This window comes from Molossus molossus, unplaced genomic scaffold (assembly GCF_014108415.1).
Source record: "Molossus molossus isolate mMolMol1 unplaced genomic scaffold, mMolMol1.p scaffold_m16_p_4, whole genome shotgun sequence".
Taxonomy (NCBI): domain Eukaryota; kingdom Metazoa; phylum Chordata; class Mammalia; order Chiroptera; family Molossidae; genus Molossus; species Molossus molossus.
The window spans coordinates 80,347,122-80,366,876 of NW_023425377.1; the positions used below are offsets into that span (position 1 = coordinate 80,347,122).

Here is a 19,755-nt window from a genome sequence, read left to right on the forward strand (position 1 = left end):
CTGCTACCCTTCAGATTGTAAACACATGCCCAGGTTGTGAGCCTGATCCCTGGTGGGGGGCATGTAGGAGGCGGCCAATCGATGTTCTCTCTCATCCTCCCTCTCACTTCCTCTCTCTCTAAAATCAATAAAGAAAAACAACAACAACAAAGTCACTTCTTTAAAAAAAAAAAAAAAAACTCAATCTTTCTGTATGTCTGAAAACTTTCATAATAAAATGCTAAAAAGTAACAATAAAAAGGATTGATTGGATCACCTTTCACCATGTTTATTGTTATTTTCAAGCCAGGTCTCTTCTAATGTCTTTCTCAGGAACAAAAACTCTTGAGCAAGCAGCAAGAAAAAAGGGAAGTAAACAGAACTGACTAGTTTTAATATGCATCAAACAAGACTGCGGAGAGAAGCAAGGCCAACGAAGGCTTCAAACTGTGGAGATTTGGCTACACATCTGCAGCAGATGATAAGGTGTCCATGGCGTTGCAACGGCTCTGTAAAAACAGTCACCCGCCAAGGACTAGAGGGCATGTGCCAGAATTAGCAGGACATATTTCAAACTGGTGCCTTTTTCTGTTTGTTTATTTTGTTTTCAGATAGATTTTAAAGAGAGAGGAAGTGAAAGGGAGAGAGAAAAACATTGATGTGAGAGAGAAACATAAGAATTTTAAACTAAAAACGACATAGCAATGCAATTTAAAATGGCAAACTCAAATTAATGTAACTCTCAAGATCAAAAAGTTAGCATTAAATTGTAGCAATGCTTGCAAGGATTTAGAAAAGGAAATACCTTTTCTGCTGGTATAATGATATAAATCAGATCTTTAAATCCATGGAACAGTCATCTGTCTCTGTTCTCTAGCTCAAGAAATTAGCTTTTAATAGTTGCTTTTGTGAAAACTTTTCTTTCGGTTAAGTCATAAGCAGGATAATTATCATATACCTTTTTACAAATCTGCTTCATTTTAACTTCCTCCAAGCTAATACTGGCCAATAATGTCATTACTATTTCCTTAATTCTGTGTATATTTTAAATGTCTGAACTTATAACTTATATGTGTGTATAGCCAGACACAAAAGGCTGCACAGTGTGTGATTCCATTTCTGTGAAATGTCCAGAACAGGCAAATCCACAAAGACAGGAAGTAGGGTAACGGTTGCCAGGGGCTGGGGGAGGTGGGGGTTTGTAGAGCTACTGCTAATAGGGATGGGGTTTCTTTCTGGGGTGATAGAATGTTCTGGAATTAGATAGAGGTGATGGTGGCAGAACTACACAAATGTACTAAACACCATTGAGCCCTAGCCGGTTTGGCTAAGCCATTAGAGTGTCAGCTCGTGGACCAAAGAGTCTTGGGTTGATTCTGGCCAAGGGCATGTATCTAGGTTGCAGTTCGGTTCCTGGCCCTGGTCAGGTTGTGTAGGAGGCAGCCAGTTGATATGTCTCTCTCACGTCTATGTTTCTCTCTCTCTCACCTTCCCTCTCTATCTGAGGATAAATGGAAAAATATCCTCTAGTGAGGATTAAAAAAAAAAAAAAAAGCAAAGCCCATTAAAAAAATAAGTAAATTGCCCAGCCAGTGTGACTCAGTGGTTGAGCACCGACCCACGCACCAAGAGGTCACTGGTTCAATTCTCAGTCAGGGCACATACCCAGGTTGTGGGCCCAATCCCCAGTGGGAGCATGTGGGAGGTGGCTAATCAATGCTTCTCTCTCATCGATGTTTCTATCTCTCTCTCCCTCTCTCTAAAAAAAATCAATAAAAAGAAAAAAAATTTTTTTAAATAAATAAACACCATTGAATTGTACACTTTCAAAGAGTAAACTATATGGTGTGTGAATTGTATCTCAATAAGGCTGTTACTTAAAAAAGAAAGACAGCCCTGGCCGGTTTGGCTCAGCGGTTGGAGCGTCGGCCTACGGTACAGAGAGACCCGGGTTCGGTTCCCGCTAAGGGCACGTACCTCGGTTGCAGTTTGTCCCCGGCCCTGGTTGGTCGTGCGGGTGGCAGCCACTCGATGTGTCCCTTCACATAGATGTTTCTCTCTCTCTCTCTTCCTCTCTCTCCCTCCCGCTCTCTCTGAACAAAAAATAGAAAAATGTCCTCGGGTGAGGATGAAAAAAAAAGAAAGACAAAATATTTTCCCATATAGCTAGGCTGGGCTGGGTGGTGGAGTATTTGATGATGGACTAAACAAAAGTGTGCATGTGTGAAGGTGGCACAATACATCCTACAGTCATCCAGTGGTTATTTAATATGGAGTAACTCATTTTTACCTTTGTGGTGCTCTCACCTCTAGAGCCCCTTTTTCTGATGCTCAGTGACAGGAAGTAACATTTCCAGGGTTACAGGGCCAGCCTGACAGTGACTCTATGCTGACCCCTCACCCCTCAGCCAATGCCTGGCCCTCTTGTTTGTTTGTTTTTTAATCCTCACCAGAGGACATTTTTTGCATTTATCTTCAGATAGAGCAGGAAGGAGGGGGTGGGGAGAGAAACATCGATGTCAGAGAGACACATCGACCAGCTGCCACCCACACAACCCCAAATGAGGACCGGGGACAAACTGCAACCAAGGTATATGCCCTTAGCGGGAACCGAACCCAGGACTCTCCGGTCCGCAGGCCAACACTCTAACCACTGAGCCAAACTGGCCAGGGCATGCCTGGCCCTCTTGTAAGTGGGGGACGCCCAAGCTATACCCAGCCCACCTCCCCCCTCCTGTTCCAGTCACAGAGCTGATTGGCCCACTCTGCTGCCTCTGGCCACCTGTTGCTGTCTTTCCAGGGGCCACCCTCCATCCTGTCCACCAGGCCCAGCGTGGCGGCTGTGGAGTAAGTAGGGCAAAGGGAGGCCTGGGCAGAGGTGGAGGTCCCTGGGGGTCTGGGAGGGTATCTCTGAGGTCCAAGGGGGACCTCAACTCTGTGGCTGCTCCCCTACACACCTAGGTGTGCACATCCCCCTGCCCATTAGGTCCCCCCACTGCTCTGCTCCAGCCCCAGAGAAGGGTCACCTTTCTGCCCAGGGATGGGACACACTAACAAAGGCAGCCAGAGGCCCTGGGGACCCTGAAAAGGGCTTTGGGAAGCCGACAGACTAGGGTATGATCTGGAACTCTCTCTGCTAGACCTCTGGCCAATACTTTTGTCCCCAGTCTCAGTTTCTTCCTCTGCCCCATGGGAGCAGAGAATGTGAGAAGAGACAGGGACTCCAGTGTTGGAATAGAGAGGCCCCCAGGACCTCCTCACCCTTCCCTGCCTGTTGTGGCTAGAACAAGGCTCATCCTGGCTGCTGGAACTTGAGCTCCTAGATTTAGGGGCCAGGGGGGAACAGGATGCCAGGTATAGCAGGTGAGAATGGTTCAGAAGGGGACTCCTTGGGGGCAAAGGTCTGGAAGGGGATGGGCCGCATGCTGGCCTGTCCCATGGGTCTTGGGCACTGGATAAAAATAGTCCCTGTTCTGAGAGAACATGAGCTGACCCTGGGGCCAGAGTTCCGGTTTGGGCTCTTTCCTCATCTCTGTGTGACTTTGGGTGGGTCCCAGCCATTTCTGAGTCACAGTAGCCTCTGCTGTGTGCTCAGGGATGCTGGTGCCCCAGGGAGGCTGGGTGATGAGGAGAGGTCCCAAGGCAGGCCTGGGAGTTAGGAAGTGTGCTTAGGCCTTGCACTACATGAATATGAATTTGCTAAATGAAGGGGGTTCTGTGCAGTGTCATTTAGGGCTGGGGGGAGGCAGAGGCTGGATAACACATGTACTCAGAGTCCTCCCTGCCCAGGTTAGGCCCAGGCCCACAGCAGGGGCTCAGTAAATACAAGATCCCTCTTTCCCAACCCCTGCCCCCCTCCACAGCTCAGGTCTGAACTGAACCCACTGCTTCTCAGACATCTCCATGACAACCATGGCCTTGGAGGAGCCTGATGGAGGCCTAGGCAGCTGCCAGGCGGGTGAGCACCTCTCTGCACTGACTGATTTCTGCCCAGGCAGGCCCCAGGAGAACAGGGCTTGAGATATTTTGTGGGGTGCTGGCAGGATTAAGCCTATACCCCCATTCTCCTGCTAAGCAAGGTGACACCTTCAGAGACCAGGACTTGGACTCTTACATGGGCTTAAACTGTGCTCCCATTTCCCACCTCTGGTCCACTGGTGCCTCAGGGGTCTATAAGAAGTCCCCTGCAAAAAAAGGAGCTGGGCCACACAGGTTGGGGTTCTTATCCCAGCCTGCCAGGGGAGTGCTGTGTACTTTTTTTTTTTAATTTATTTTTTTCATCCTCACCCAAGGACATTTTTCTATTTATCTTCAGATAGAGTGGGAGGGAGGAAGGGAGAGAGAGAAACATCGATGTAAGAGACACATCGACTGGTTGCCTCCTACACAAAGACTAATGGCAACCAAGGTACGTGCCCTTGACTGGAATCAAACCTGTGACTCTGGTTTGTGGGCTGACACTCTAACCACTGAGCCAAACCAGCAGGGCGTGCTGTTTACTTTTATGTGAGGCTGCCTCTGAGACTGTTTGTCTTCCAATCTGTAAAGTGGGAGCAACCACCTGCCCCTCACCCAGCAGAGCCTGGGGGTGGGGTGGGATTGGCCTGAGGATCACCTTGACCTTGAGTCTTCCTCTTTTTCCACTAACAGTGACACCCAGGGTGGCTAACTCCAGCAGCTGGCCCCACGTGAGTAGCTGGGGCCCCAGGGTTTCAGACCAGGACTCCCCGGAGTTGGGTACATGCTGGCCAAGGAGGGTGGGTTTCTACAGCCCATGGAAAGGGTGTGGGTTCCCTCAATGGAAAGACAGAAAGGAAACACCAGGGTTCTCCCCACAGGATTCTCAGGAACCAGAGGCTGAGGGTAGCCCTGCAGGCAGAGTGGATGTCAGGCCCAAGAAGACAGAAAAGGAGCCTGTGGCCAAAGTGGCCCCAGGATCCAGCAAGGAGAGACTGAAAGCAGGAGCAAGTCGGTTTGCAGGAGGCAGGGGTGAAGTGGGGCATGGGCATGGACTGACATGAGGAGTGGGTTCTGGGCTGGGTCTTTGGAATTGGGGGGAGTGGGGGACAAGGTACTGCAATGTGAGGTCCTGGTTGAATGGTGGCCAGGTGTCATGGGCAGTAACTAAAAGGTCTGGGAACCTCTGCTAATTCATGATAACACCAGCTAAGGTGCTACTAAGTTTCGGTTAATTATCTAGAATATTCTCGGCATACCAGTGAAGCTGCCAAATTTAGTTCCCACGCAGCCAGGCAGGGCTGAGCCGAGTTTAGAGTGCAGGTCCACCCCTTGGAGCTGAGCCCAGCCCCACACTTGCTTCTGAAGCCCCCAGGAGCCCGGCACGCAAGAAGGCACAGTCCGCACCACCCCCACAGCCACCGCCACCACCCCCGGCCCTGAGCGAGGAGCTGCCCTGGGGAGACCTGTCCCTCAACAAGTGCCTGGTGCTCGCCTCGCTGGTGGCGCTGCTGGGCTCGGCCTTCCAGCTGTGTCGGGGTAAGCCTGTGCCCCCAGGGTCTGGGTCTTGTACATCGCCCCACGCGGATGGAGAAGCCCACGTCATCCCCGCCCCCTTACCCCTAGCACAGACTTTATGCAGGGTCTTCCTCTCCCTTCTCCCCTTGTGCTCTCCTGGTTAGGCAAGGCCCGTGCACCTCCAAGGTCCAGTCTGGGCCCCTCTCTCCAGTAAGGGTTTTGTGTACCTCCTTCCCGTCCTTCAACTATGGACCTTGCAACAGCGCGGGGAGTGGGGTGAGGGGGCTCCCCTCCCAGTATGGACCTTAGTGTACCCCCCTTCCCGGTGAACAATCCCCCATCCCCGCCCTCATGGACCTTGTACGCCCAGGATGGGCCTCGTGCACACCCCCCCCCCCCCCCCCCATTCAGTGGTATGAGCCTTCCTCGTGCGCCAGGGCGCTCGTGCAGTCCGCAGAGAAACATGACTTGTCCTTTTGAAACCGGAATGAGGAAAATTTGGAGGGAAGGGGGCACCCGCAGCAGCAGGGACCCGGAACTCTTTCCCAGAGCTGGGAGGAATCCAGCCCAGTCTCCGAGTACCGGGTCCTCTATGCCTGTCCCCGGGGAGAGGGAGCTCTATAGCGGTGAGGGCTGGGGTGGACCGGTGAGGGCTGGGGTGGACCGTGTGGTCTGGGTCTTGGTGCAAGCTGATTCGCACGCTCTCCTGTCCCCTCCCAGACGTCGTGGTTGGGGAGGCGGATACCCCTGCACCTGTCCCTGAGCGCTGGGTCCCACCAAGCTCGGCACCAAAGAAGCCAGTGTCACCCCCGGTAAGCATTTCCTGCAACCACAGCGGGCGCTGGGCCCTCATTCGGAAGCAGGAACCTGGGCCGGTGCAGTGAATTTGCGCTGATCCTATCAATCCGCACTATCTGCGTTGCAGCTGAAGCCTGTGGCCTGGACACCCTCATCCGGACCCTTGGCACCCCAGGTGCAGGTAGAGGAGAGGACCGACGTTCCCAGGAGCACCCAGGCTGCAGAAAAGGTGGAAGGGGACCCTAAGGAGGCCGCTGGGGAGAAGCACGGGACCCTCGCCCACGAAGGGCCCAAGGAGAAACTGCAGAAAGAGAGGCCGAGGAAGGACAGGCCGCGGAAGGAGGAGAGACCGCGGAAGGAGAGACAGCGTACTGAAGAGAGACCGCGGAAGGCAGAGAAGCCACGGCCGGCCAGGGAGCCCCGGGAATCCCTACTCCGGCGCTGGAAGGCACATGAAGGGGGGCATCGGCTGTGGCTGCGGGACTCTAGAGATTCTGAGGACAGGAAGAGGCAGGCCTGGGCTTCTCCGAGGCGCCCCAACGCGGAAGACTGGCCTCCAGGTCGCCAGAAGCAGAAGCAACGCGCTGGAAAGGGGCGGGACTGAGCCGGGCCTGGTCCTGCACTGGAATCCCCCACCTCTTCTTGGTAGCCCCCGGTTCTAGCAAAATAAAGAGAGTGCTGCAGCCCCCACATCGCCTGCTCCATTGCTCCTCAACCGCGGAACCGGCCCAGGACCTGAATGACGAGGATGGAAATTTCAGACAGGAGTGTGGTAGTGAAGGGAGGATGCAGTCCCAACCGGGATGACCCAGCCCTGAGCACCAGAAGAGAGCTGGCAGATGGAGGCCCTTGCCTGCCCCAAACACGCAGGACACCCCAGCCGTGTGCTTGTAGTCTTTATTGGGTGATGATTGGGTTCCGAATAAATATGGACAGGGGCGCCACTGCGGCACGGGTTACCGGCAGCCGCACTCGGTGGCCACCATGTTGGGCACGTGGTGCGCGCTGATGCGCTCCTCTGAAAGAGTGATAAGCAGCTTGCCCGCGTAGGCCGTGGGCACGCAGCAGGGCGGGCGTGCCAGGGCAGCCCCACGGGCCTGCATCTTGAGCAGCAGCACCACGTGGTTGCCATAGCGCGGGTTGCGGTCGGACTGCGGCCAACCACATGTGCCCTGGCAGTTGTTGGCTTGGTACGTCTCGGGGATGAGTACGGAGCGCTCGGCACGCAGGTCCACGCTCAGCTCACGCAACGTACACGGTCCATCCACGATCCCAGCCTCAGCACTGCGCTGTGCCCGTGCCGGCCCGCTCCACTCCCGCCCGCGCCACTCGGTGCGCAGGCCCTGCAGCGCCTTTAGCAGTAGCAGCGCGCGCAGCTGGCCACCGGGGCTGCCTGGGTCCCCCGAGTCCCCAGGACACAGCGCAAGCAGGCGTGCCAGTAGTGGTGGAGCGGTGGGTGGTAGCCCTGGGAGGCTGCGCAGCTCAGCGGCAGCCGCCTGCAGCTCCACAGCCACGCGTTGCGCCAGATCCACCACCCACGGCGAGGACACGGGGCCCTGCATTGGCGTGGGGTACCCAGCGGTGGCAGTGGTAGGCTGCGGCAGCAGCAGCAGCAGGGGTTCCTCGCTGCCATCAAGCAGGCGCTCCAGCGCCAAAGGGTCGGACAGGTTGACCAGGCCCTGCGGGAAGCTGGCCAGTGCGGCAGGGTCCAGGGCCAGGTGCAATGGCGATGCCCGGGGTTGGGGCCCCCGCAGCGCTCGCACCAGGCGCGTGAGCGTTTCCAGGAAGGGGTCGGCGCTGGGCAGCGGCTCCTCCAGCTCCCAGGTCGGACTGGAAGGCCAAGGAGACAGGGTGTGGGCGAGGCTAAGCTGTCCCCACCTCCCTGAGCCCCTGGGCTGGGTCAAGGCGCACCTGGGAGACGGGAAGGGCACTACGTCCACCTGACCATGCGCAGGCATGGGCGTGGGCCCGGGCCCTGGTCGCGGCAACAGGAGCAGGGCCGGGGTCATACGAGTGAAGCAGCGGGAGTCAGAGCGGAACAGCAACGCCTGCAGCTGGGCGGTGCTCAGGGGTGCACCTGAGGGGAAGGAGCAGGGCTGAGTCAGGGGCTGGTATCCAGGACAGGCGGCCCCGCCCGCTCCTCTCAGCTGGACCTACCGTCTCTGCGGTGCCGCAGAGTTAGCGCGAGACCCAGGCCGTGCCAGGCCCCCGCAGGATGATCCACAGCCAGCGCCAGGTAGCTGGTGTCCCGGGATAGGCAGAGACTCTGAGGAGTTGGGAGTTCACCATGGCTGGGCGGAGGCGCAGAATGCCAGCCCTGCTCTGCCCGCTGCCCTTACCACCCCGTTCAGGTTCTACCACGGACACCTGGAGCCTTCCCCAGAGGTGCAGACGGTTAAAAAAACCCTCCCCCCTCTCCTGCTATGGGTGAGGGATCTTGGGGGTGCGGGAATGCCCAACTCAAACCTGGTACCTGGGTGCCCAGCAGCCCGGCCCCCATTACAGTGACCTCTGGGCCGGGGCCGGGGTACAGCACCAGCAGCGCCCGCTCAGGGGGGCTGATTTCTCCAGGTGGAGGCTCCTGGAACCTCAGCGAGGGTGTTGGCTCCCACGTCACTGCCACCAGGATAATGGAGATAGCTGAGCCAGAGGCCTGAGCCTTTGGCCCAAGCACGTCCTGCAGGGGGAGCTCCACCCCACCTGGAAGACGGGATACTAGTGGGGTAGGTTTGACACTGCTGAACACCAGATGCAGGACCTTGCTGGGACTCAGGTAGAACTGACAGCGGGTGGTGGAGCTGCTGCCTGTCATCCTTGAACCCCTGAGGTCTCTGAGTTTGGGGATCTCCTGGGTAGAGGTCAACATACCAGGGCAGCCCTTCTCTGCAGTGTATCTGAGGTCAGTGGCCCTCAGGAACAGGCCACCTCTTACTCCAAGCTACCTGCTGTGTGGGAGGGGCACTCCTCCACTAGACATTTAGGATTGCTGGCCCCCACCCCACTGGCTTTTTCCTGGAGTGGGAACCTTCTCAGGCAGTGAAAGAGGGGTGGTGGGTGGGCCAGGCATTCCAGACCGACATGGTAAAGATCAGGGCACACACCTCCCAGGCTAGATATACAGCCCAGCCCAAGTGAGTAGGGCCATAGCCTCAACCTCCCCAGGAGGCCAGGGAGGGGTCTGGGGTCTTACTTGGGAGAATAATAGTCATTCATGTAAGGGGAATGATAGCAGGGGACCACAGCAGTTTCCTGCCCAGCCTCAGCCATAGGCCCCCACATACCTTCCTCCAGGTGCAGGATTACCAGCCGTTGCCCTCGGGGCTCCCCCAGCCACTTTCGAAGCCACCGCAGAGGGGGCAGGGCAGCATGCTCATGGCTGGGGGTGCAGATGCCAAAGGTGGCCAGGTCACGAGGCCCCCAGTGGGCCCGATGCACGGCCTCCAGGAAGGCTTGTTCATAGCCCCTCAGGGCTCCCACCACCAGCAGGGGTGCACTACTGCTGTTGATGCCTCCGCTCAGTGTCACCAGGCACAGGGGGTCTTGCTGGCTCCTTGGTGGCCAGACCTGGGGAGCTGGCCAGTCCCAGTCTTTGTGGAATATGAGACCCTCAGTACCTGCAGAGGGCTCCCCAAGCAAGGCCTCTTTTCCAGGGGTCCTGGCCCCAAGCAGGGTCCCCATTGTCCATAGCACCAGGACCAGCTGAGAGAGAGGTGTAGCCTGCATCCTGGGAACTGTAAGGGGCTGGGCCACCCTGCTTATATGGGCGAGCCCAGGGTGTTTGTGCTGGAGGACAACCCCTATCACCTCCCAGGATGTGACCTTGGGGACCAGTGTCTGAGCCCTGCTGCAAGGCTGGGCCTCCTCAAAGCCCCTTCTGTTCTGGCCCAGCTGCCTATCTCCTTCCCACCAATGATAGAAAGTGTGGCCTGTGACCAATTTGTCCAACTGTCCTTGAGTTTTCCCTCTGGAGACAGGAGTGGGAATGTGAGCAGGGAGTGACCAGCCCAGATGGGCCAAACATCAACAGCTGTGGGGTTGGGGCTGGGCCTGGAGGAGGGCAGAGCTGCCTCCTTGAGGACAGACAGCTCTCAAAAGGCACCAGTTGTCTAGGTGTATTCAGACCACCAGGTGGGTGGTCTCTAGATTCAGCTGGGGTTCCCTGATGAATCTCGAGTCCACTCACCCTGCCCCTGGGGAACCAAGGGGCAACAGGAACACAGACATCTTGACCTGGAGACCCCAAAGACAAAGAGCATCCTCTCCTTTGCTCTTCTCCCACAGGACGGACCCCAGAACCACTGCTGGCTGGCAGGCAATGTTTTTCCTCCACCCTGCAGTCTCCAGAACACAGCTGACACGCTGGGCCGCCAACCAATGTCCTGGTGGGCCACAGTATCTCGAAGACCCTGAACCACTCCCATACAGGGTGGAGGAGTCTCTCCAGTGTCTTGCCCACCCACTGACACAGTAGTACACCTAGGCACCTGAGAAAACTGTTTAATGAGATCGGGGACACGGCATAGCCCTGTACAAAAACACTAAATTTTGATTATGGAGAAAAGACAGGAAGAGAGGAAAGTAGACTTGCAGTGAGAGGGGGAAGCTTTTCAGTTGGCTGGGGGAGGGGGTGGAATGTTTCCAGGGCCGTCGGAGGGCAGTGGGGGTCTCAGCATGGGGGGCAGGGGAGCTGGGGGGTGGACCCCAGGATTGGGGGGATGGACCCCAGGAGGCTGGGGGTGAACCCCAGGAGCTGGAGGATGAACCCCTGGAGGAGGGGGATGGACCCCAGGAGGCTGGGGGTGAATCCCAGGGGCTGAGGGGTGGACCCCTGGAGCCTGGGGGTGGACAGAAGCAGCTTGTGGGTGCACCCCTGGGGCCTGGGGGTGGACACCAGCAGATGGGGGAGGGTGGACTCCTGGGGCTGGAGGGTGGACTCCTGGGGCTGGAGGGTGAACCCCAGGAGCAGGGGGATGGACTCCAGATGTTGGTGGGTGGACCACTGGTGCTGGGGGATGGACCCCGGGAGCTGGAGGATGGACCCCAGATGTTGGTGGGTGGACCACTGGTGCTGGAGGGTGGACCCCGGGAGCTGGGGGGGGCAGCTGGGGAGGGCCCGGGGGTCCTGTAGGTGTAGGCCCACTGGGTGGCATGGGGGGCAGAGGCAGGCCTCCTGGTGGAGGTGGAGGCAAAGACTCAGGCAGTGGTGGCCGTGGGGGTAAACCATTCATTAGTGGGGGTGGTGGCCGCTTCACCCCAGGAGGCCCAGTGGGGAGGCTTGGTGGGGCAGGTGGCTTTTCCATCTTAAAGTGGAACTGAAGGAAGAACTGGAAAAAAAAAAAAAAAAAAGTTGAGTGGAGCCCCCTGGGGCCTTGGGTGGGGAGACAGGATGACCAGGACAGCCACCATAAGGTTTTTTAATTGCCTGGACTTACCTGCTTGGTTTCCCGGTTCCAGTGAGTCCAAAACTTGCCCTCAGCCTTGTCGATTTCTCTGCTTGGCACCTGTGAGGGGGAGGGGGTGAAAATGGGCCTTAGGGACCCCAGGGCCCAGGTTTAGGCAGGGAATGCCTCTCAGTGTTAGAGCAGGCCCAGCCATTGGAGGCCTTCGTGAGGGAATAGGGCTTGTTTGGGGGTACCAGAAACAGCTTATGTTCTAGTTTTGATGCTTAGTGACCCCATCACCCCAGGGAAATTATGTTTATGATACTGTGCTCACCAGTATCAGGGCAAAGGATAGTCAAGGAATCCCTGAACCAGCCCGACACAGAGGCATGTCATTGATGGACACACAGGGGCTTCACTCTTGGTGGAGGAACCACCTCAGGATGCCCTTTCCATCCCAGAAGCAAGGCCCCCCAGAGTGGGCAGCACAAGCTACCTTGAAGGCAATGGTCTCATAGGGCTCAGCAGCCATAAGCAGATACTGCCAGCGCCGGTCTGGGGGCTCGATTCTCTGCTCGTAGGCAGACATGAAGCGGTGGCGTGGCATGATACCATCAGCAATCTCAGGATAGTCGATCTGTGGGGACACAGCCAAGTGGCAGCACTGCTTTCCAGGAGCCCCTGCCCTCATGACTGGGCCCTGGGCCTCGTCTCACCTGGAAGAGGAGGCTCTGCTGGCCCATTTCTGTGTCCCTCTGCTTGGTCACTGCAACACACAAAGGTCTCAGCTTGTCACCCTCCTATAGCTCAGGATCCCGGAGGGTGGGATACCAGGGGAGGTCACCTGGCTGTACGGCACCAACCTGGCCTGGGAGCTCTGTGTTGTAGATGCCATGTGCCCAAGACCACACAGGTGGTGGCAGGAGAATGACCCTGAGTTACTATGACCCCTGAGGCCTGGGACAGCACTGAGCAGGAACTGAGGGCAGGAGGTACCAGGTGTGTGGGGCAAGTGAGGCCTGCACTACCCTGCTTCCAGGAGAGGGTGCCCTTTGCATTAGAGTCCTGTAGCTCTCAGACTGATCTCTGCACAGCTCCTAGGCATGTCACACTCCCCCATAAGCCTTCCAGCTTCTCCTCACTACACTCATTACAGAGACTGACGGCCTATCACAGCCCAAAGGCCTTTAGTAGCCCCACATGGATCTTGCCATCATAGCCCTGGTTCATAAGTAGGCCTGTTTCAGGGCCTTTGCATGCTGTATCCTGCCTACAGTGCCAGTTACACACAGGACACTCTCACATTTTGTTAGAACACAGTCCCCTATGTTCCCACTGAGGCATATAACCAGCTTTTTGAACTACAACCCTCTTCCGTGCTAATGGTCCTGCTGAGTAAGCTGCCACTAACACAGATCATTACCCTCCCACTCCACTTTCTCTTCAGGTTAGGAGCCAGGACCTAGGTCCAAGCTCTAGAAAATGGACAGACTAGGCTCGATACCCCTCCCAAACATCACTCATCTTCATTAGAAGTGCAAAGAATTACAGGGTCCCACAACATCCTGACAAGTACACAGGGGATTTAGCACCTACACAGTCATGTTTGAGAACATTCATATTGAGAAGGTGGGGCCCAGGTGGGGTAGGTGGTCTCTGAAAGCAGTGAGAGGTGTGGGCAAATGAAGGCCAGTGAACAGCAGTGTATGTATGGCTCAGGGACAGGACCAGGGTCCTGGCCAAAAGGCTCACTGCTTCCTGAACCAGGTGTGGGCCAGCCTACCCCCAGACAGACGTACCTTTATAGCCCGGGCGGCCAATCTTCACAAACTTCTTTACTTCCACCTTGACCTTCTCTGGCGCTGGCTGGGCGGGGGCCTCCTTGGCCTCCTTGGCTGCTCGCCGGGCCCTGCAGGCGGGACGGACACAGCATTGCAGCCCCTTAATACACACAGGCCTCCAAGGCCACAAGCCCAGGTGCTAGGAGCCATTCTGCCCTGCATCGACCTTGGAGAGCCTCTGCTATGTGAGGGGGTTGGAAGGGCTGGAGTTGGATGGGGGTCCCAAGGTTTGAATGGAAATGGATGGGACGAGAACCTTTCTCTTCTTGTCACATTTCCCACTGTCCCTTACCAGGGAGCCTCCCAAGAACCCCACACCTCTCTCCTTACTAGGAGCACATCTTGTTCCTCCCCTCACAACCGGGTTGCTGTATCCACCCACCCAGCCACCCATGATGGGCAGGGCTCAATGTCCTGATCATAGGACAAGCTGGCCCCAGACCACCTCTGCACCATCGTCTGGAGTGGCTCACAGAGATGTCATAGAAATGCTAGCTCCTAACCCCGGGGCCCAAAGCTTCAAGCTGGGAGTAGGGGTGACATACTCACAAGTTGGTCTGGTGCTTTTTCCCCTGGGTGTGTGCGAGGTAGCTCCCCTAGAGTGGGACAGAGTGAGCAAGGATGAGGCCTGGATGCCCCGTCACCAGGCCTGCTCTCTGTTCTGCCTGCTGGGAGCAGGGCCCCAATGTTCACAGTGCAGAAATGAGAGACCCTGACATACAAGACTGTTCAACAATACAGGGAAAGAGCAAACAGGACCTATTCGTTGCTGTATGGGGAGTACAACATGAGAAATCATCAGATTATCATATAGACAACCTCACAGTCGTTAAAGGAAACGAACTGGAGCCACACCAATGAACCTCAAAATCCAATGTCGAATGTGCTAAGATGTGCACCGTGATCACAGATGCACATTGGTGTAGCAATGACACCAATGAGTATTAACAGAAAATAGACAAGCAGCAAATCCACAGCACAGGTGGCCTCTGGGGGCCGGGAGTGCAGGACAAAGGCTGGGGACAGAGAGGCCTTGGTCTTCATCTGGAGTGACCAGTGTCTCTCCTAGAAAGACATATTTGAAGCTGCGCTCAGTGAATGAGTGGCCAGGCATCATTGGCGGGCCCCAATCGGAGCTTCTTCATCCTTGGCTGAGTTATGAAAAACAGGTTAATAAGACAAAAGCCTGGAAGATAGGTGGGAGCAGCACGTCCTGACAGAAAGCTTGTCCACAGGGACAGGGGAGGGGACATGTGGGGAGTTGGTGCTGAAACTCACCTCATTGTTGTGGAGTGTCAGGCACAGTTTGCATTCATATGAGCCCAGGTGGTTCTTCATGAAATAAGGGTCCTGGGAGGGAGGCACAGACCATTAGATCAAGAGAGATGGCGCCATGAGCCCTGCCTACTGCAAGCAGTGCCTGAGAGCAGGGCTCTACCCTGGCTGGCAAAGGAGGGATGGCTATTGTCCCCTGGGGCAGTTGTTCTGGATGAAGACTAGAAGCCTAGGGCCAGCTCTACAGGACCACCTGAGTCTACTTGGCAGGGCTGGGGGCTGACTCTGCATCTGCAACAAGTGCCTGCGGTGTGGGGTGGACATTGCTGGTCCTTGACTCCACTCTGAGCAGAATGGGTGTCCGGGGAGTCCATGGCCCCACTTTGGTGGCAGTTTTGGGTCTGGAAGGAGGCAGAGTGCAAAGAGCACTGCTGGTCATCCATCTCCTGGGCTGGGACAGGGATTTGGCCACAAACTCCACCAGCCTTCCAAGTATTGCAGCACAAGGCAGACAAAGGCAGAGGAGGACAAACAAGCGGGTTGAGAGAAAAGGCCACAGAGACACTATAAGGTGCCTCTATAAGTTCTGTGCACCAGACAGATCAATTTCCATAAACTGGGGCAGCATGACAGTGCTGTTGAGTGCAGATATGGAGCAGACCATTGGGGTTCAAATCCAAACTCCACTGCCCTGGGGTTGTGTCATCGTTGACCCGCCCCACTGGCCACCACAACTGTTTTTTTCATCTGGAAAATGGGGACAGTAATAGAACCAACCTCACCAGTGAGGCCTTTGAGGGTGCCTGGCACACGCAAGGGCCCCACACACCTCAGGGAGTTTTAGTCTATGGTGAACCATGCACTAACCACCAGGCTCTCATCTAGGCCACTTTGCCACAGGGGATATTGGGCAACATATCTGGAGACATCTGTGATCATCACGAATGGGGGTGCTCCTGGCACTGAGTGGTGGGGGAGGGATGCTGCTTGGTGCCCCCCAGTGTCCAGGATGGCCCCCCATAGACTGACACTGCCCAATGTCAGTAGTGTGCAGGGGGAGAACTGGTCTATCAACAGCTCTATGTGGCTAAACTAAAACATTGCTCTTCACTACCTATGGCTGGAATTATATCAATACATCTGCTGCCATCATGGCCCTCCCCATTGGAGTCTCCACGCCACTGGTTAATAAACAAAACCAAAATGCCTTGCACAGTAAAAAAAAAACAAAAAACCTTCAAATGTGGGGTCACTAACAGCAGACAGTCTTGGGTGAGCAGCAGAGACCTGCTACTCTAGGTCAAGTTCCTTTTTTCACAGATGAGGAGCCCAAGGCCCACAGATTCAGGCAACTGCTCAAGGGCACAGGTGCAAGAACCTTAAATGTGGCTCCATGGTGAAAGAGAGGCTGTGGAGCCCCTACCTCACCTTGTTGATGTCTATGGTCTCCAGGGCCAGCTGTCGCAGACGCTCCCTCCGGTCACGGTTGCTCTCAGAAGAGGAGGCCACGCCCCCGCTCCCAGTCTTGCCCCCGGGACGATGCTGGAAGTCCATGGTGAGGGCCTTGGGGCTTTACTGGTCTGGGGAGATACCTGAGGGGGCCAAAGAGGAGAGGCAGTAGGCTTGTCAAACAGGGCTGGCTGTCACTGGGGCCTCCCCAGGCCTGAGGGACTCAAGCCTAGCAGAAGGAGCAGGAAGAGACCACGCCCCCACCTGTTTCTCACCCCTCACTCTTGCCACCCCCAAACCCTCATCCTCACACCATGTCTAAAATCCCCCACGGGACCAGTTTTCAGTTTCTGTGGGACTGGAACAAGCCCAGCGCCTTCCTAAATGGCCAGAATAAGCTTCTAAAACACTAGTGGCAGGCTGGTGCTGAGAAAGGTTTCTGCTGAACTTTATTGTCTCAGGGAAATCTAAGCACAAGCAAACATTTAACCACTCACCAGATTAGAGTTAAAAGCCAGTACCTATTGGGAATCAAACTATTGGTTACTCAGAGCCCACAACACACATGTCGTCCCTCTCCTGGTGGCACCCCCACCCTGAATGAAACGAGAACTCACACTCTGAGTTCTATATGTGGTTCCCTTAGCCCCCACTGGAATCAGTTGTATATGCAGAAAAACTGGAATGAGGGGCCTCTCAGTTGTGAGGGCCAGGTTGAAAAGAGGGAGTCCATCAAAACCTGCCTACTGACCAGCAGGCAGACTGCCCCTCCCACACCGTGTCCAGAAGGCAGCCAGCCAAGCCTGGAGGCCCCCAGCCCAGAAGCACTTCAGGAGACTTTTCTGGGAAATGAACTCAAGGAAAGTATTCTCAGACACTGACAGTTAAGAGGGTGGTCCCCCATGCCCCAAAGAAAACACCAGCTCCTTGCCAGGCTCACTGAGCAGTGAGACCCAACAGGTAGGAAGCATGGTTCTCACACATAGAGCTTATGACTTCATATAACAGACACAAAGAATCACAATGCACCCAACGAGAAAGACACCTGATGGAAACCTCAATAGATAATAAAATCCTCAATTATCAGAGAAGTTACTGTACCATGAAACTTGAACAGGATGCCAAAGGTCAGTCTGGTGAATGAACCCTTGGAGAGTAGAGACTGGATGATCCAAACTGTTGAATACAAGCACTTAAAGGTAAAAGTCAAAGAAATCTCTCATAAAAGAAAAAAAAAATTGAAAAGGGAGGAGCAGAACAAGAACCTAGATGGAATTTCAGAGTGAGGAAAGAAACACAGACAATATTATCAAAGAAACAGACATTATCAAAGAAGTAAAAGAATATGCCCCAGCACTAAAAAGACCTAATTCTTCCCATTTAAATAAAAAGACCCTCAATAAATGGCTCATGAAACTATATACCATTAAGGAAAACTCTGTTTCTACTAGACAAAGAAATAATAGGTCAGAAAGCAAAATGGGACCAGACTTTTCAGAACAGCACTGAACCCAAGAAATGCTTTCACAGGTCTCAATATGGATCTTCAACCCAGACTTTTAATTTTACACCCAAACTCTGAAGGTAAATAATGCCATTTTCAAATAACCAAGAACTCAAAATCAAGCACTTGATCAATTTATTTCTTCAAAAACTATCAGGAGATGAGCTTATAGAAGGAAGAGAAGAAAACAGATTGAAAACAGAAGCCAACCCAGGAGAGTGCTAACTAACATCAAGTTCTAGGATAACTGTTTTGCTGTAAGGTGAACAACCAGAACAAAGTGGAGAAGAAGAATGCCAGTGTCTGGGAAAAAGAGAAAAAAAAGGATCAATTCTTTTAAACCTGTGGAAAAATACAACCTATTGCTGTGTGAAATACTGGAACTTTGAGGAAAAAATTAACAGCTGGCAAAGAAAATCAGGGTCCTGGCCAGGTAGCTCAGTTGGTTAGAGAATCGTCCCAATACACCAAGGTTTCAGGTTCAATCCCCAGTCAGGGCCAATACAAAAAGCAATCAATGAATGTATAAATAAGCGAAACAACAAACTGAAGTGTCTCTCTCAAATCAATCAATAACAATTAAAAAATGAAAAGGAAATCAAGCTAACAGAAAAAATGAAGAAATTAATTAGCTTTGGGGGAAAAAAATGAACAGTACAGAAAAGCAGCACAGATGAATGTTACTTGCCTTAACAGTAAACAATATTCTCAGTCTCTGAAAACAGAACTAACTGGCCCTGGCGGGGTGGCTCAGTTGGTTAGAGCACCATGGGCGAAACCATGGTTGTCGATTCGCTCTCCAATCAGAGCACATACAAGAACCAACCAATAAATACATAAATAAGTGGAACGATAAATCAATATTTCTCTCTCTAAAATAAAAAAAAGAAAGAAATAATAATAAAAAAAAACAGAACTAATGATCTGACTAATGCTCATGACATAAACACATCCAGGTAGGAAGGGTGAAGGTGGGTGGGAGGCAGAAATAAGACATCGTCAATCACAGTAGGATGTCAGAAGGCCGCGTCTAAAAGCGACACATCCAGAAAGAATTGTTATTTACAGAGGTAGGTAAAGAACAGCTTTAAGCATTGAGCAGAGATGGACTCTGTGGCCAAGGAGGATAAAGGATGAAAGACAACTTTTTATGAACAGGCTATTATCTCGTTAAACCTGATAAACAGATTATTATCGGAAGCTTCTCTCCCTCGTTCTGCGTTGCCAAGGGGTATAGAGAAGAACGTCGTAGTCTGACCAGTGGGGAAGTCATTTAACCTCGGGGCTTCGCTGGTGAAATAGGGCCAGCTAAAAGGCTCTGGTGACCTTCGGCGCGGTGCTGAACACTCTGTTCCTAGGACCTTACTTATTATTTAGTTGGCCTGGAACATGTGACCGCCATTACTCCCATTCCAGTTACAGAAAATGAGGCTCAGTGGAGCCCTGTGACTCTAGGACCACAGAGCCAGGCAACTAACAGACGCAAATTAGTGCGCGGAGAGGTCCTCCGTTACACGGCCGGCGCCACGTGAGCCGCCACACCGACAGGATCTCAGCGGGTCTTTGGAGAGTTGCGATCGAGCTGTAGGGCGCCGGGAACACAAAGGCCTGACATTCACGAGTGGACGACGCATCAGCCCGCCCTCAGACAGCACCACAGGCGCCCCTCGCACACATTTGTTCCGTGGTTGCTGCTCTTGCCTCGCTCCTCACCTGCACCCGAAGACGCGATCACGTCGCTTTTTCAGCCACCGCCGCCACTACGACTTCGTCCTGCGCACAAGCGCGGTGGGCTAAAGAAGCACTTCCGGAGGCAAACGGGGCGGGACCTCCCTTGTGCGCATGTTTGGCCTGCCCAAGAGCGCGGGAGAGAGACTCTGGAGGCGCGAGGGCAGGGGGTGGGACTGAGAATGTGGGACGAAAGCCGAAGTGCGCATGCCCATTAGGCTCTCAAAAAAAAAACAAAAAAAAAAACCCAAAACAACAAAAAACACCTTTCGATCAATCTAACTCGCTGTAGGCCAGTTGTCCTGGGAGGAGGGCTGCGATTCGC

The 19,755-nt window shown here is 54.3% G+C and overlaps 3 protein-coding genes across 3 annotated transcripts; 1 reads left to right on the forward strand and 2 right to left on the reverse strand.

Moving 5' to 3' along the window:
* Window positions 1–409: 409 nt before the first annotated feature.
* Window positions 410–7,124, forward strand: JSRP1 (junctional sarcoplasmic reticulum protein 1). The gene is made up of 8 exons (XM_036240906.1): window positions 410–465; window positions 2,723–2,826; window positions 3,843–3,937; window positions 4,630–4,667; window positions 4,818–4,947; window positions 5,305–5,475; window positions 6,175–6,266; window positions 6,380–7,124. The coding sequence occupies exons 3-8, from the start codon at window positions 3,883–3,885 to the stop codon at window positions 6,854–6,856; spliced, it is 963 nt and encodes a 320-aa protein (XP_036096799.1). The 5' UTR covers window positions 410–465; window positions 2,723–2,826; window positions 3,843–3,882; the 3' UTR covers window positions 6,857–7,124.
* Window positions 7,125–7,208: 84 nt separating this feature from the next.
* AMH (anti-Mullerian hormone) lies at window positions 7,209–9,975 on the reverse strand. Its single transcript, XM_036241912.1, has 5 exons — window positions 9,534–9,975; window positions 8,726–8,868; window positions 8,410–8,518; window positions 8,164–8,329; window positions 7,209–8,082 (listed from the first exon to the last, which is right to left on the reverse strand). The coding sequence occupies exons 1-5, from the start codon at window positions 9,973–9,975 to the stop codon at window positions 7,209–7,211; spliced, it is 1,734 nt and encodes a 577-aa protein (XP_036097805.1).
* A 769-nt stretch (window positions 9,976–10,744) lies between these two features.
* SF3A2 (splicing factor 3a subunit 2) lies at window positions 10,745–19,495 on the reverse strand. Its single transcript, XM_036241575.1, has 9 exons — window positions 19,416–19,495; window positions 16,178–16,341; window positions 14,753–14,824; window positions 14,024–14,070; window positions 13,433–13,542; window positions 12,350–12,399; window positions 12,130–12,270; window positions 11,685–11,753; window positions 10,745–11,576 (listed from the first exon to the last, which is right to left on the reverse strand). The coding sequence occupies exons 2-9, from the start codon at window positions 16,301–16,303 to the stop codon at window positions 10,860–10,862; spliced, it is 1,332 nt and encodes a 443-aa protein (XP_036097468.1). The 5' UTR covers window positions 16,304–16,341; window positions 19,416–19,495; the 3' UTR covers window positions 10,745–10,859.
* Window positions 19,496–19,755: the final 260 nt, after the last annotated feature.

Excerpts from the sequence above, each read along its gene's own strand:
- AMH (XM_036241912.1), bottom strand. The coding sequence starts at position 9,975 with ATGCAGGCTACACCTCTCTCTCAGCTGGTCCTGGTGCTATGGACAATG. Across the intron at positions 8,869-9,533 it reads AATCCTGCACCTGGAGGAAG|TGACGTGGGAGCCAACACCC; the intron begins GTATGTGGGGGC and ends TCCTGGTGGCAG. Across the intron at positions 8,519-8,725 it reads CCGGGCTGCTGGGCACCCAG|AGTCTCTGCCTATCCCGGGA; the intron begins GTACCAGGTTTG and ends CCAACTCCTCAG.
- SF3A2 (XM_036241575.1), bottom strand. The coding sequence starts at position 16,303 with ATGGACTTCCAGCATCGTCCCGGGGGCAAGACTGGGAGCGGGGGCGTG. Across the intron at positions 14,071-14,752 it reads TGACACTCCACAACAATGAG|GGGAGCTACCTCGCACACAC; the intron begins GTGAGTTTCAGC and ends GTCCCACTCTAG. Across the intron at positions 11,577-11,684 it reads GGAACCGGGAAACCAAGCAG|TTCTTCCTTCAGTTCCACTT; the intron begins GTAAGTCCAGGC and ends TTTTTTTTCCAG.
- JSRP1 (XM_036240906.1), top strand. The coding sequence starts at position 3,883 with ATGACAACCATGGCCTTGGAGGAGCCTGATGGAGGCCTAGGCAGCTGC. Across the intron at positions 3,938-4,629 it reads CCTAGGCAGCTGCCAGGCGG|TGACACCCAGGGTGGCTAAC; the intron begins GTGAGCACCTCT and ends TTCCACTAACAG. Across the intron at positions 5,476-6,174 it reads GGCCTTCCAGCTGTGTCGGG|ACGTCGTGGTTGGGGAGGCG; the intron begins GTAAGCCTGTGC and ends GTCCCCTCCCAG.